The 12,125-nt window shown below is 40.8% G+C and overlaps 1 protein-coding gene across 1 annotated transcript in view; it reads left to right on the forward strand.

The window, feature by feature from the left end:
* Nucleotides 1-431: 431 nt before the first annotated feature.
* LOC139458166 (multidrug resistance-associated protein 1-like) overlaps nucleotides 432-12,125 on the forward strand; it is a 58,983-nt gene continuing 47,289 nt past the window's right edge. The window contains exons 1-2 of the mRNA XM_071239498.1: nucleotides 432-476; nucleotides 5,090-5,269. Coding sequence (XP_071095599.1) covers nucleotides 432-476; nucleotides 5,090-5,269 — 225 coding nt within the window. The remainder of the gene's footprint in view (nucleotides 477-5,089; nucleotides 5,270-12,125) is intronic.

Consider the following 12,125-nt stretch of genomic DNA (forward strand, 5'->3'; position numbering starts at 1 on the left):
TACCTGTCATCTCTCACGCATCTCGCGTGAATCTCACGCATTTATCACCTGTGTCACGCTCACACGCAAGGTTGGGAAATTCTCACACATTCATATAAAATGTAGATAAAGATATCTTGAATCGCTTTTCCATTCGATTTATCGCGATTGCAGCCAACACGGCGAGGCTGGGTTCATTCTCTCCCCTTTCGCGCAATGACTTGTTGTTATTTCAGAATACATTCTCTCTAAGGCCATTAAAATGTTCTTATAATCATTCAAAACCAGTTCCCCCCCCCCCCCCCCCCCCCCTTTCATTGATGACACAAATGCTTTGATAACGCGAATTATAAATAGGAACAAACATCATTACAATAGCTAACCTCAACAGGGCCTCAACGTCCCAGAAATGACTCTTCAGGTTTGAAGTAACAAAAAAAAGTAACAACAAAATGGCTGAGAGCTTCCAGGAGTTTTGTGGAGATTCTGCTATTTTTGTAAGTATAACTTGTGGTCACGTTGTCATTTATTCAAACTGTGTGGAAAGTAAGGTAATTGACCCACCTAACACATAACAAAATTACTACAAGGACTGTAAGTTAATTTCAGTGGGTAGACGACAGTGACGCGGAGAGCTGAAACCCTTCTCTGCTTAAACTCTCAGTCTCGCCGCAGGTGATCAATGTCGGTGAATGACGGGCGATACTCAAGGCTATGGGCCAACATCTATGGTTGATTTTGATTCCGCATTCGCAGATTCTGTTGAAACAAAAAAAATTATTTTTGACAGAACTTTCATTCATTTATTGGTTGTATTTTACCTAGAAAGAGGGTTATCGGGAATTAATTTAGACGGCATGGCTTCAGAGGCAGATAAAGGCCCCATGTATACTGCTAACAAAATATCAGTAATTAATCCCAACGGGGATGTATAAAGTTCCTCTTTATAAAATGTTCAAAATATCTTTATTTCCTATTTTCCTGCCAAGTGAACTTATTTAGAAATCCTTGATAATCCCAAGTTATGTAACATCGCCACTGGCCTATATCATGTATATATATATAGTTCACCATGGTAATATCAGTTATGTAAGTTAACACAAATATGGGATTTCAGACACTTACAAAGTAACAATTCGAAGTATAGTGATCTACTTATGACTTTTAATTAAAGGAACAGGATGTCGACCATTTTGAAGTTTTGTTTGTAAACAATAGCCGATAACCCACTCTTCTACCCAGAGTTCCATGCGACTAGCATATATAGTACAGTCCATTCAAGATATTGCATATGTTTTTCATCTGTTTCATTTTTGACACGCCCACATATCTAAATAAACATATGTCATAGAATGGTCAACTTTCATTGAGAAAATATTATAAATCGTGAAAAGAATATTTCCATTTGCGTAGTTATATCCTACGTTTACATTGGTTGTACGGCTCCATGTGCTGTCATTGAAGCCCAACAGAGAGAGTCTAAATGTGTATTGTCATGCAACTAACTTTCTCTGTTGCAGTAGGATATCTATATAATTATGCAAAACAATATGTAAAGCGCCCCAAAATACTTGCATGTTTCTGTTCTGTTCTGATTTCTGAAAAAGCGTATTTGTTTACAAACAAGAGAAAAGTCTGGTCACGTGATATGCAAATTAGCATAGCCGTGTTGTGGTGTTATGCTGAGTCACCACTGCAACGGGGTGTGCCGATAACTCTGCTCTGGTCGCCTTATTCCATGTCAGAACTTTTCTCTTGTTTGAACAAAGGCGACGAGCAACACAGACAACTGCAACCATTCAAGGTCACCATTCCGGCGACACACTTCGTTAAGCGGTGGGCATCCAATGTCATCGTCCTTACGTTGGACCCATACTGACTCAACGTGACGGCCTGCCTGGGAAGATTCCGGGGTAGAATAGGTCTTCAGCAACCAATGCTTGCCGTAAAAGGCGACTATGCTTGTCGTAAAAGGCGACTAACGGGATCGGATGGTCAGGCTCTCTGACTTGGTTGATGCATGTCATCGATCCCAATCGCGTGGATCGATGCGCATGATATTAATCACTGGATTGTCTGGTCAGACTTGATTATTTACAGACCGCCGTCATATAGCTGGAATATTGCTGAGTGCGGCGTTAAACAACAAACCAACCAACAACCAATCTTGTTTGCAAACAAACACACTTATTCTGAAATAATAACAGATGGGCTTAAAGCATACTACAGCAACTGCGACAGTGGGGTTCATGACAATACAGCTTTACACATCAAAGTGACCATATCTCTAGCTCTCAGAGGAAAGAGGCTGGCCACAAGGAACTCTGGGTAGGAGAGTGATTGGCTTCATATAACCGTCGTATATTTCTCTTGTTATCTAGGCTTTCATAAACACTGGCTTCCAATAGAATCAAGCTGGCAATTAGTATTTAGTAACTCATCCGTAAGAAAAACACACAAGCTTACTCTTTAATTTGTCTCATAAAAAAACATTACTGCAGCTATGGTGCGCAGTGCTTGCATTGTCTGCTTCTCTGTGTGGAGCTCTAATGTTTTGAGAATTGAATCGGGCTTATGACGACACGCTCGGAAATTGGACGTAATAAGCGCCCAGGGCTCTCAAAATTAGAAATAGGGGGCTCTTATTAGAATGTTATTTTGGTGAAAAAAAAACAGTTGAAAGATAAATTTCTGGGTTTATGCTGACAGCCTAAAATGTTTATATACGAGATATATAATTAACAGTGCATATAACACACGAATATTATACGCGAATAAATAAGTGTCGTGTACATTGATCAATTGGAAGGGGTGCTAATTGGTATTGTTCACTAGCCAATATATTAGCAAATATCGCCAGGGGCGCTTATTAGAGCGGGGCGCTTATTACGTAGAATACGGTAACTGTCTACATGGTGTCCCTTTGAGAATTATCTGTCCCTCAAGTCACTCGCCAAGGCAAACAAAAAGCCAAATTTAGTCATGATCAACAACTTGTATTTAAAATGTGACTTATTCACAATTAGTCTAGTAGACACTCCTAACTGTCTGTGTAGTTCTCAGTGAAAGCTGTTCCAAGCAAATCAGTGCTAGAAACTGACAGTTTAACTCCACTAGTCCTTTCAAAGAGAACATATAGCAAAGTCCATAAAAATGGCAAATTTCTACTAGTCCTTATGATACCTTAATTATTGGGCAGTTTGGCAAGGACTACAGGACAAGTGCTAATTTCCGACGCTGCAAATTGGGAGAAAATAGTGAAATTGCTAAAAAAAATAATATTTAAATGTACTTATTTTCATAAATTTTGAGGATCACTTTGAATTTTCACGATCATTTACCGGTACTGCAGACTAGACAGGTCTAGAAAAATCCCTGATAGCATGTGAAAAATGCTTATCACTACTTTATAGAGTAGTAAAAACAATCTCTGATAATGATATTATATTTTTCGTTGGAAAGCTCTTGAAATTCTGAGACGTTTGATACCAAATCCGACAGACATATAATAGGTCGTTAGGGAAATACAACCGTTTGAAGGTATCCAAATTGACGTCAGAGGCCTCTGTTGGGGTGCTACCGCACGCGCATGCGCAACACCATTGTGCTTATTTTAACATATTTGGATAGCCAATGTAACCCTTTCAAGGTTTCCAAAAGATTTCAAAAGATTTGGTCACTGCAAAGTGTTTCAAAAGACCTACACATTTACTCCAAAAACGAAAATTGGCGCGTTTCTGAAACACACAAGGCAGAACATAGAGAATCTCACCCGAGCGTCTTTTGATATCAAATATATCAACATGATTGATGAAAGTGGGAGAACTCTGAGGCTTGCCGAGCTTTTTCCTGCCAAGAAACCTACCCATTATATGATCAATGCCAATATTGTTAAATGGGAGCTCCTAGTCGGTCATACAGACCCTGAATTAAATATACCGTATATGACCGCGGATAAGCCGACCCCGTTGATAAGCCGAGGTGCTAACTTGACCATTGAAATACGAGAGAAAATGATATGACCCGCAGATAAGCCGAACCAGGAATTGAAAGGCAAATAACACTGTGAAGTCGGACTGCAAGACATGTGCCGGTACTCGCAGATATTCAAAAATATAAGATGAAAAACGTTTTAATTATATTGAAAAAGTCATTATTATTTCTAATAAAGATTTAACAAACCAGTCATCCACTTTCATAATGTGGGAAGCTGTTTCTCGTGGGGTTTTTTAATCTCATAATGATCGTTATATGTTGCCATTAACAACAAGCGCCATTTTGTGAATCGGTGTATATAGAATTACGAACCCGTGAGAAAATATATCAGCTAGAGCGAAGACTATCTAATATTGCCCATGCAATTCTTTAATCGTGGAAAAACTGCAGTTTCAGCAAAATGAAGAGAGTCTCTGGGCTCCTTTTTATTATTTTTTATAAAGGTCATTTAGCATCTGTTTTTTTTGTAAAATATGTTTTCCTACCTGGTACCCATTCACTGCTGAGTGAGTGAGTGAGTGAGTACGGTTTTACGCCGCTTTTAGCAATATTCCAGCAATATCACGGCGGGGGACTCCAGAAATGGGCTTCACACATTGTACCCATGTCGGTAATCGAACCCGGATCTTCAGCGTGACGAGCGAACGCTTTAACCACTAGGCTACCCGACCGCCCCCACTGCTGGGTGAGACACGACATGTGCTACATGTGCTACATGTGCTTCAGTGTGAAACTATGGTTACAATGTGGACCTGTGAAGATCCGGGATAGAATAGGTCTTCAGCAATCCATGCTTGCCATAAAAGGCAACTATGCTTGGCGTAAGAGGCGACTAACGGGATTGGGTTTTCAAGCTCGCTGACTTGGTTGATGCATGTCATCATATCCCAATTGCATGAATGGATGCTCATGATATCAATCAGTGGATTGTCTTGTCCAGACTCGACTGAGATGTTGGACTTGTATATTTTGTGTTGTACAATCTCAGTATCCAGGCAACAAACAGGTTTTTTGATGACTTTTGTCATATTTTCTACTAATTGACGAGTCTCTTGAGACAGTTCTCCTGTTGATTCAATAAATAGTGTGTACATCTGTTTTCTTGTCATTTCAGAATGAGAGTTTACTTTTTGACAACTGGTGGCCCGAGTTCACGCCATGTTTCCAGAACACCCTCCTTGTGTGGGTGCCATGTGGATGGCTGTGGCTGACCTTGCCCTTCTACCTGGGCTATATGTGCACAGTCGACGATCCGACGCCTCTCCGCATCAACATCCTCAACACACTGAAAACGGTAAGGCATTTACAGTCAGCAGGAGCTTACATTGATGTCTTTGTGCTGGCAGGGGGCACGGGTGGCCCAGTCGTGTAAGGCGCCGCGATTCGCTGTGCAGAGTTGCGTCCCTTGGGCACGCCAGAAACCTATGATTGTGGGTTCGAAACCCGGTTCGCCCCAGTTATGTTTCTAGGTTTGTCAGCACCATACCAGTGCTCGTGGGTTTCACCGAAGTGGTAAATGTCTGAAACCTGCATCACTTCGGGCTTTCCTCCCACATTAATCTGACACGCCGTGATATAACTGGAATACTGTTAAAAGCGGCATTAAACCCACCTCACTCACTCACTCACTTTGTGGTGGCATCAGCTGACCATGGGTCAAAATCCAGATGAGCTGGCCAGACTATAATCTTTGGCCTGTCAGCGCCATACCCGTGATTGTGATCCACACTGGTCCGGCATCCCTGGATGACAACACGGGCAGAAGTTGTTCATCATATCCAACTGGTCTGCAGCTCCTTTCAGACTAGTAGTTCATGTAAGATAGTCGACTAGTCCCTGAAGATTTCACTGGTATGAAACTAAAGACTAGTAGTTTATGTAAAATAGTCTTCTAGACCCTGAAGATTTCACTGGTTTGAAACTAAAGACTAGTAGTTCATGTAAAATAGTTGACTAGTCCCTGAAAATTTCACTAGTATGAGACTAAAGACTAGTACTTCATATAAAATAGTCGACTAGTCCCTGAAAATTTCACTAGTTTAAGACTAAAGACTAGTAGTTCATATAAAATAGACTTTAGGAGCAGTCGACGAGTCCCTGAAGTTTCACTAGTATGAGACTAAAGACTAGTAGTTCATATAAAATAGTCGACTAGTCCCTGAAAATTTCACTAGTATGAGACTAAAGACTTGTAGTTCATATAAAATAGTCGACTAGTCCCTGAAAATTTTACTAGTTTGAGACTAAAGACTAGTAGTTCATATAGAATAGACTTTAGGAGCAGTCGACGAGTCCCTGGAGTTTCACTAGTATGAGACTAAAGACTAGTAGTTCATATAAAATAGTCGACTAGTCCCTGAAAATTTCACTAGTATGAGACTAAAGACTAGTAGTTCATATAAAATAGTCGACTAGTCCCTGAAAATTTCACTAGTTTGAGACTAAAGACTAGTAGTTCATATAGAATAGACTTTAGGAGCAGTCGACTAGTCCCTGAAAATTTCACTAGTATGAGACTAAATACTAGTAGATCATGTAAAATAGTCGGCTAGTCCCTGAAAATTTCACTAGTTTGAGACTAAAGACTAGTAGTTCATGTAAAATAGGGGCGGTCGGGTAGCCTAGTGGTTAAAGCGTTCGCTCGTCACGCCGAAGACCCGGGTTCGATTCCCGACATGGGTACAATGTGTGAAGCCCATTTCTGGTGTCCCCCGCTGTGATATTGCTGGAATATTGCTAAAAGCGGCGTAAAATCAAACTCACTCACTCACTCATGTAAAATAGAATTTAGGAGCAGTCGATTAGTCCCTGAAAATTTCACTAGTACGAGACTAAATACTAGTAGATCATGTAAAATAGTCCACTAGTCCCTGAAAATTTCACTAGTTTGAGACTAAAGACTAGTAGATCATGTAAAATAGTCCACTAGTCCCTGAAAATTTCACTAGTTTGAGACTAAATACTAGTAGATCATGTAAAATAGTCCACTAGTCCCTGAAAATTTCACTAGTATGAGACTAAATACTAGTAGATCATGTAAAATAGACGACTAGTCCCTGAAAATTTCACTAGTTTGAGACTAAAGACTAGTAGTTCATGTAAAATAGTCGACTAGTCCCTGAAGTTTCACTGGTATGAGACTAAAGACTAGTGGCAGTGTCTGTCCCCGCCAAGTTGTGCTGAAGGCAAGTAAGACTCCATTGATGGTAGTCGTCACTGACTAGCAAATGCTTTGACCACAAGGCTACCCTGCCACCAATTATCAGGATGAATATCCAGGGATTAACCAGCACCAGATCATGTATGATTGGGCAGTTTTCATGGTTTTATGAGTCTGTTTGTATGTTTGTTCTTTATCGCCATACTCAGCAATAGTCCAGCTATATGACAGCGGTAAATAACCTAGTTTGGTGGCCTATTCTCGAAGCTGTCTTAGCTAAGAGTAATAAGACACATCTTAGTGACTTCTGACAAAAAGACCCATATGAACTATTCTTGAAGCAGTATAAACCATTTGCAACGTTATGATTTTGCATATATGTCACACACACACACACACACGCACGCACGCATGAAGCTGTCTTAGCTAAGACACATCTTAGTGACACACGCACGCATGAAGCTGTCTTAGCTAAGACACATCTTAGTGACTTCTGACAAAAAGACCCATATGAACTATTCTTGAAGCAGTATAAACCATTTGCAACGTTATGATTTTGCATATATGTCACACACACACACACACGCACGCACGCATGAAGCTGTCTTAGCTAAGACACATCTTAGTGACACACGCACGCATGAAGCTGTCTTAGCTAAGACACATCTTAGTGACTTCTGACAAAAAGACCCATATGAACTATTCTTGAAGCAGTCATAAACCATTTGCAACATTAAGATTTTGCATATATGTCACACACGCACGCACACACACACTCACGAACGCACACACACACACATTGTGATCTTGATATGCGATCGCCCATTTTGTATCTAACATAGTTTGGACAGTAGGAGAGCCCTGCTTAACCTCAGCTGATATGTTTACACTAGTACCTCAGCCTGCAGCGTGCACCCTCTGTGCCGAGGACCAGTAACAAACCTTGGGACACTATGTCTGTTAATGAAATACTTGTAGCAATACAGACTTTATTTATGCTGGTGTTCTACGCATCTAAAACTAAAACAAATCTTCAAGAAATAATAACTCTGGACATGGTGTCCCTTTGAGGATTATCTGTCCCTCAAGTCACTCGCCAAGGCAAACAAAACCCCAAATTAAATCATGATCCAAAACTAATAGTTAAATCGTGACTTATTCACAAGTGAGTGAGTGAGTATGGTTTTACGCCGCTTTTAGCAATATTCCAGCAATATCACGGCGGGGGACACCAGAAATGGGCTTCACACATTGTTCCCATGTCGGGAATCGAACTCGGTTCTCGGCGTGACGAGCGAACGCTTTAACCACTAGGCTACCCCACCGCCCCTTATTCACAAGTAGTTTAGTAGACACTCCCAAACACAAGAAATAATAACTTTGTAAATATCCTGTATGTATGTAAGGTTCATGGTTAGATGTTCAGGATATCCTTTAGGCTGGCTACCTCCTCGGTAGGTTCTAACATCTAGAAAAAGGAAAACTATCTGGCAGGACAGGAAATTTGTGCATTATATCAAAAAATCGATAGATTGCATCGAACACATTGAACAAACATCCTTTTGTCGGATGTGGGAAGGAAATCCTGAACTTAGAACAATGAAACATACATATAGGATCTCGGGCAACTGCGACGGGGCTAAGGAAATGCTCCCTGAGAACAGAATCTATAATTTGTGAAGGAATGTAATGGGAATCAAACTACTTATAAACTGACCAATACACATCTTAAGTATTTTTTATTTTAAAACAGAAGAATAAACTTTAATCCCCGGCATAAAATATAGTCATTACCTTGTTTGTCTGTTCGTCCGTATTTTGTTTCTGGAACTTAAAATCCATGTGTAGCAGGGCGTGGAGTCGTCCCACAGATGACATCCTTACCTTGTCAGATTGCTGACGGGGTTAACCTCTTTGGTCATATGGACAAGCCGTCCGACCTCTGTTCAGAAGGTCCGTGGTTCGAATCCCATCACAGGACTCGGAAATTTTATGGTCGCTACATTGGTGCCCAACATGGGGCTGAGCACGTTCATATTAAGTTTGAGCACAATAAGCCTCAGTACTCTAATATGCGGCCCGGGACGTGCCTTCTGTTGACGGGGGAGTATGTAGCAGGGCGTGGAGTCATCCCACAGATGACATCCTTGGTCATGTGGACAAGGCGTCAGACCTCGGATCAGAAGGTCCGTGGTTCGAATCTTGTCACGGGACTCGGAAATTTTATGGTCGCTACACATGGAAGATTTTATATCCAAACTTGGTACCATGTGTTAACCAGGGGCTGAAGTGGTGCCTTTATCGATTTTGGACTTTGCTTTGATCCTGTTTCCCGGAAACAAGTTGTACTTAGCTGAAACGGAGGTAGTTGTTGTTTTCGGAGCAGAACTAAAACATTTTCCAGGTTTTGCATCAAATTTGGTACATGTATTGATAATGGACTGAAGTGGTACTTTTTGCTATTTGGGATTTTTCAATTTTCAATTTTTTCCTGTTTCCATGGCAACAAGTTTGACTTTGCCTCTGTTCATAGTGGTGTGTTTTTCCGGACCATATCTCTAAAACTAATGGGTACTCTTTCTTGAAAGTCTGCACACACAAAGATGAGGTTGTCAACTGGTGTCTCTCGCTATTTCAGGTTTCTTTGGAATTTTTGTTTTTCTGCTTCCATGGCAACAAGTTTGACTTTGACTTTGTTCATAGTGGTGTGTACCTGACATAGAAATACAAACTTCTGAATCCCAATTCCATGGTATTGTTTTGATAGCTCAATAACTATTCTTGTATACGGACAGACACATTAGATAGACATTCTCTCAAATTCTCGAATTTGTGGGGGCCGGGGGGTTTGTCATCTTGTTTTTATCATTCGTTCATAGGCTAAATGATTCGCAAACATCATACCATCCAGACAAGGAGCTCACTCCACTAGGTGCTGTATATATTTCATACGTAGGGCGGTCGGGTAGCCTAGTGGTTAAAGCGTTCGCTCGTCATGCCAAAGACCCGGGTTCGATTCCCCACATGGGTACAATGTGTGAAGCCCATTTCTGGTGTCCCCCGCTGTGATATTGCTGGAGTATTGCTAAAAGCGGCGTAAAACCATACTCACTCACTCATTTCATACGTTGTACTAATAGTCAACAAGAAAAGACACTCGCTCTCTTTAACTGACAACTTGACAAGAAAAAGTCATTGCGATAGTATGCAAATACACTGCTAGTTTTGTAAAATATCATCTGTTATCAACTTGCTATTAGGCCTAAGTACTACCGTATTCGACGTAATAAGCGCCCCGTTCTAATAAGCGCCCACAGCGATATTTGCTAATATATTGGCTCGTGAACAATCCCAATTAGCACCCTTTCCGATGGATCATTGTACACAATACCTATGTATTCGCATATAATACGCACTCGTGTGTTCTATGCACCCTTGATTAAGGGCAATTAAATTCTGGAAAAATATATCTCTTGTATATAAACATTTCAGCTGTCAGCATAAACCACGGAATTTATCTTTCAACTCCGTTTTTTTCGACAAAATGATATTCTAATAAGAGCCCCCTATTTCTAATTTTGAGAGCGCCCTAGGCGCTTATTACGTCGAATACGGTAATCCGTAATAAGATATCTCTGCGATGTTTGCTAGGACTTGTTCCTGTTTTGAAAGTGAGTGTGGAAACCACTCGGTGTTGTGGTCAGAAATGATACAGTGGACCCATACTGTCAAATAGAGCCGTCTTTTGGCTGCCATTGTACGTAAGCTCCTAACACAGACCTGTACGACAGTGTTTTGATTTTTGTCAGAAACTTAAGGTAACTTGGCTGTAAGACAGCTTTAAAAATAGGCCGTCTGGACCAGACAACTCAGTGATTGACATCATGAGCATCGATCTACACCTTGTTTTATAACATTGATGTGACATTTTGCTTTTTCATACCTCCGTGTCAAAATGATGAGATCTGATTGGTCCACGTTATCTTGATAAAATACTGTGTAACCCGCCTTGGAGGGTCATAAATTTCTCAGCGGGGAATGAATCTCGTATACCCCGCCAGGAGCACTACAGGCTGCACGTGGATTTCTGAGAGACTAAATCCTTTATACCCCACTTCACAGCAAAAAAGCTGCATGCTTTTTCCGAGCCAATGGATGTCACGTTACATAGAACATGCTTGCCTCAGCTAAATCAAGCAGCTGTTTTCTGTCAACTTGGAATTTAGTTGAATTATTTTACAATATCCTATTAAAACATAAATTCATTGTAACAAGACCACGTGGGGGATATGGGGTTTTATGTGTCCCTAGTGAGGTTTTATGTCACACATCTCCGTGCTACATCTTATTATTATCACAAAATTTTGTCAAAAAAGTTGTAGGACATTCTGCATGGCAATGAATCAGTGTCCTTGAGAATGAAGATGTCAAATCCTGTCTGATCTAGGTGGTGAAATGGGGTTTAACGTTGCGTCCAAAATTATTGCACTTATATAGCAACGTGCATGTACGTGTGTGTGTTTGTGTGACTGCTTGTACTAAAGACTGATGCCGATTTATAGTGCTAGCTCACTGAGATACCATGCCGCAGTTTAACATGAATACCCCACTCAGACACAGTATACTGACTCCGAGCCGACCAGTCCTTGTTTTAGCCCCTTAATGTCGAGCGCCAGGCAGGGTAACAACAAGTACCATCTTTTAACGTCTTTCTAGATGCAACAGATGCCAGCAGGCTCTACACTGTCAGTGTGTGCGACATTATTCTGTCAGCAGCTGGTCTGTGACAATGCAGTTAACTGCCTGATCATGATGACACTACAATAATAGTCTGATGATTCCCTGATATGTATCAGTACCGTCATGTAAATATTTATTGATTCATTTATAAAAAGCTTGGCCGTGGGCTTTTTATTTTGGCGACCCCAATCTCCGTCATTGAAAATTCTGGAGCCAGGTTGTCTGTTTTGTCAACCAGCAAGCAACAGTA

This window comes from Haliotis cracherodii, unplaced genomic scaffold, assembly GCF_022045235.1.
Source record: "Haliotis cracherodii isolate W230 unplaced genomic scaffold, xgHalCrac1.p SCAF_12, whole genome shotgun sequence".
Lineage (NCBI taxonomy): Eukaryota > Metazoa > Mollusca > Gastropoda > Lepetellida > Haliotidae > Haliotis > Haliotis cracherodii.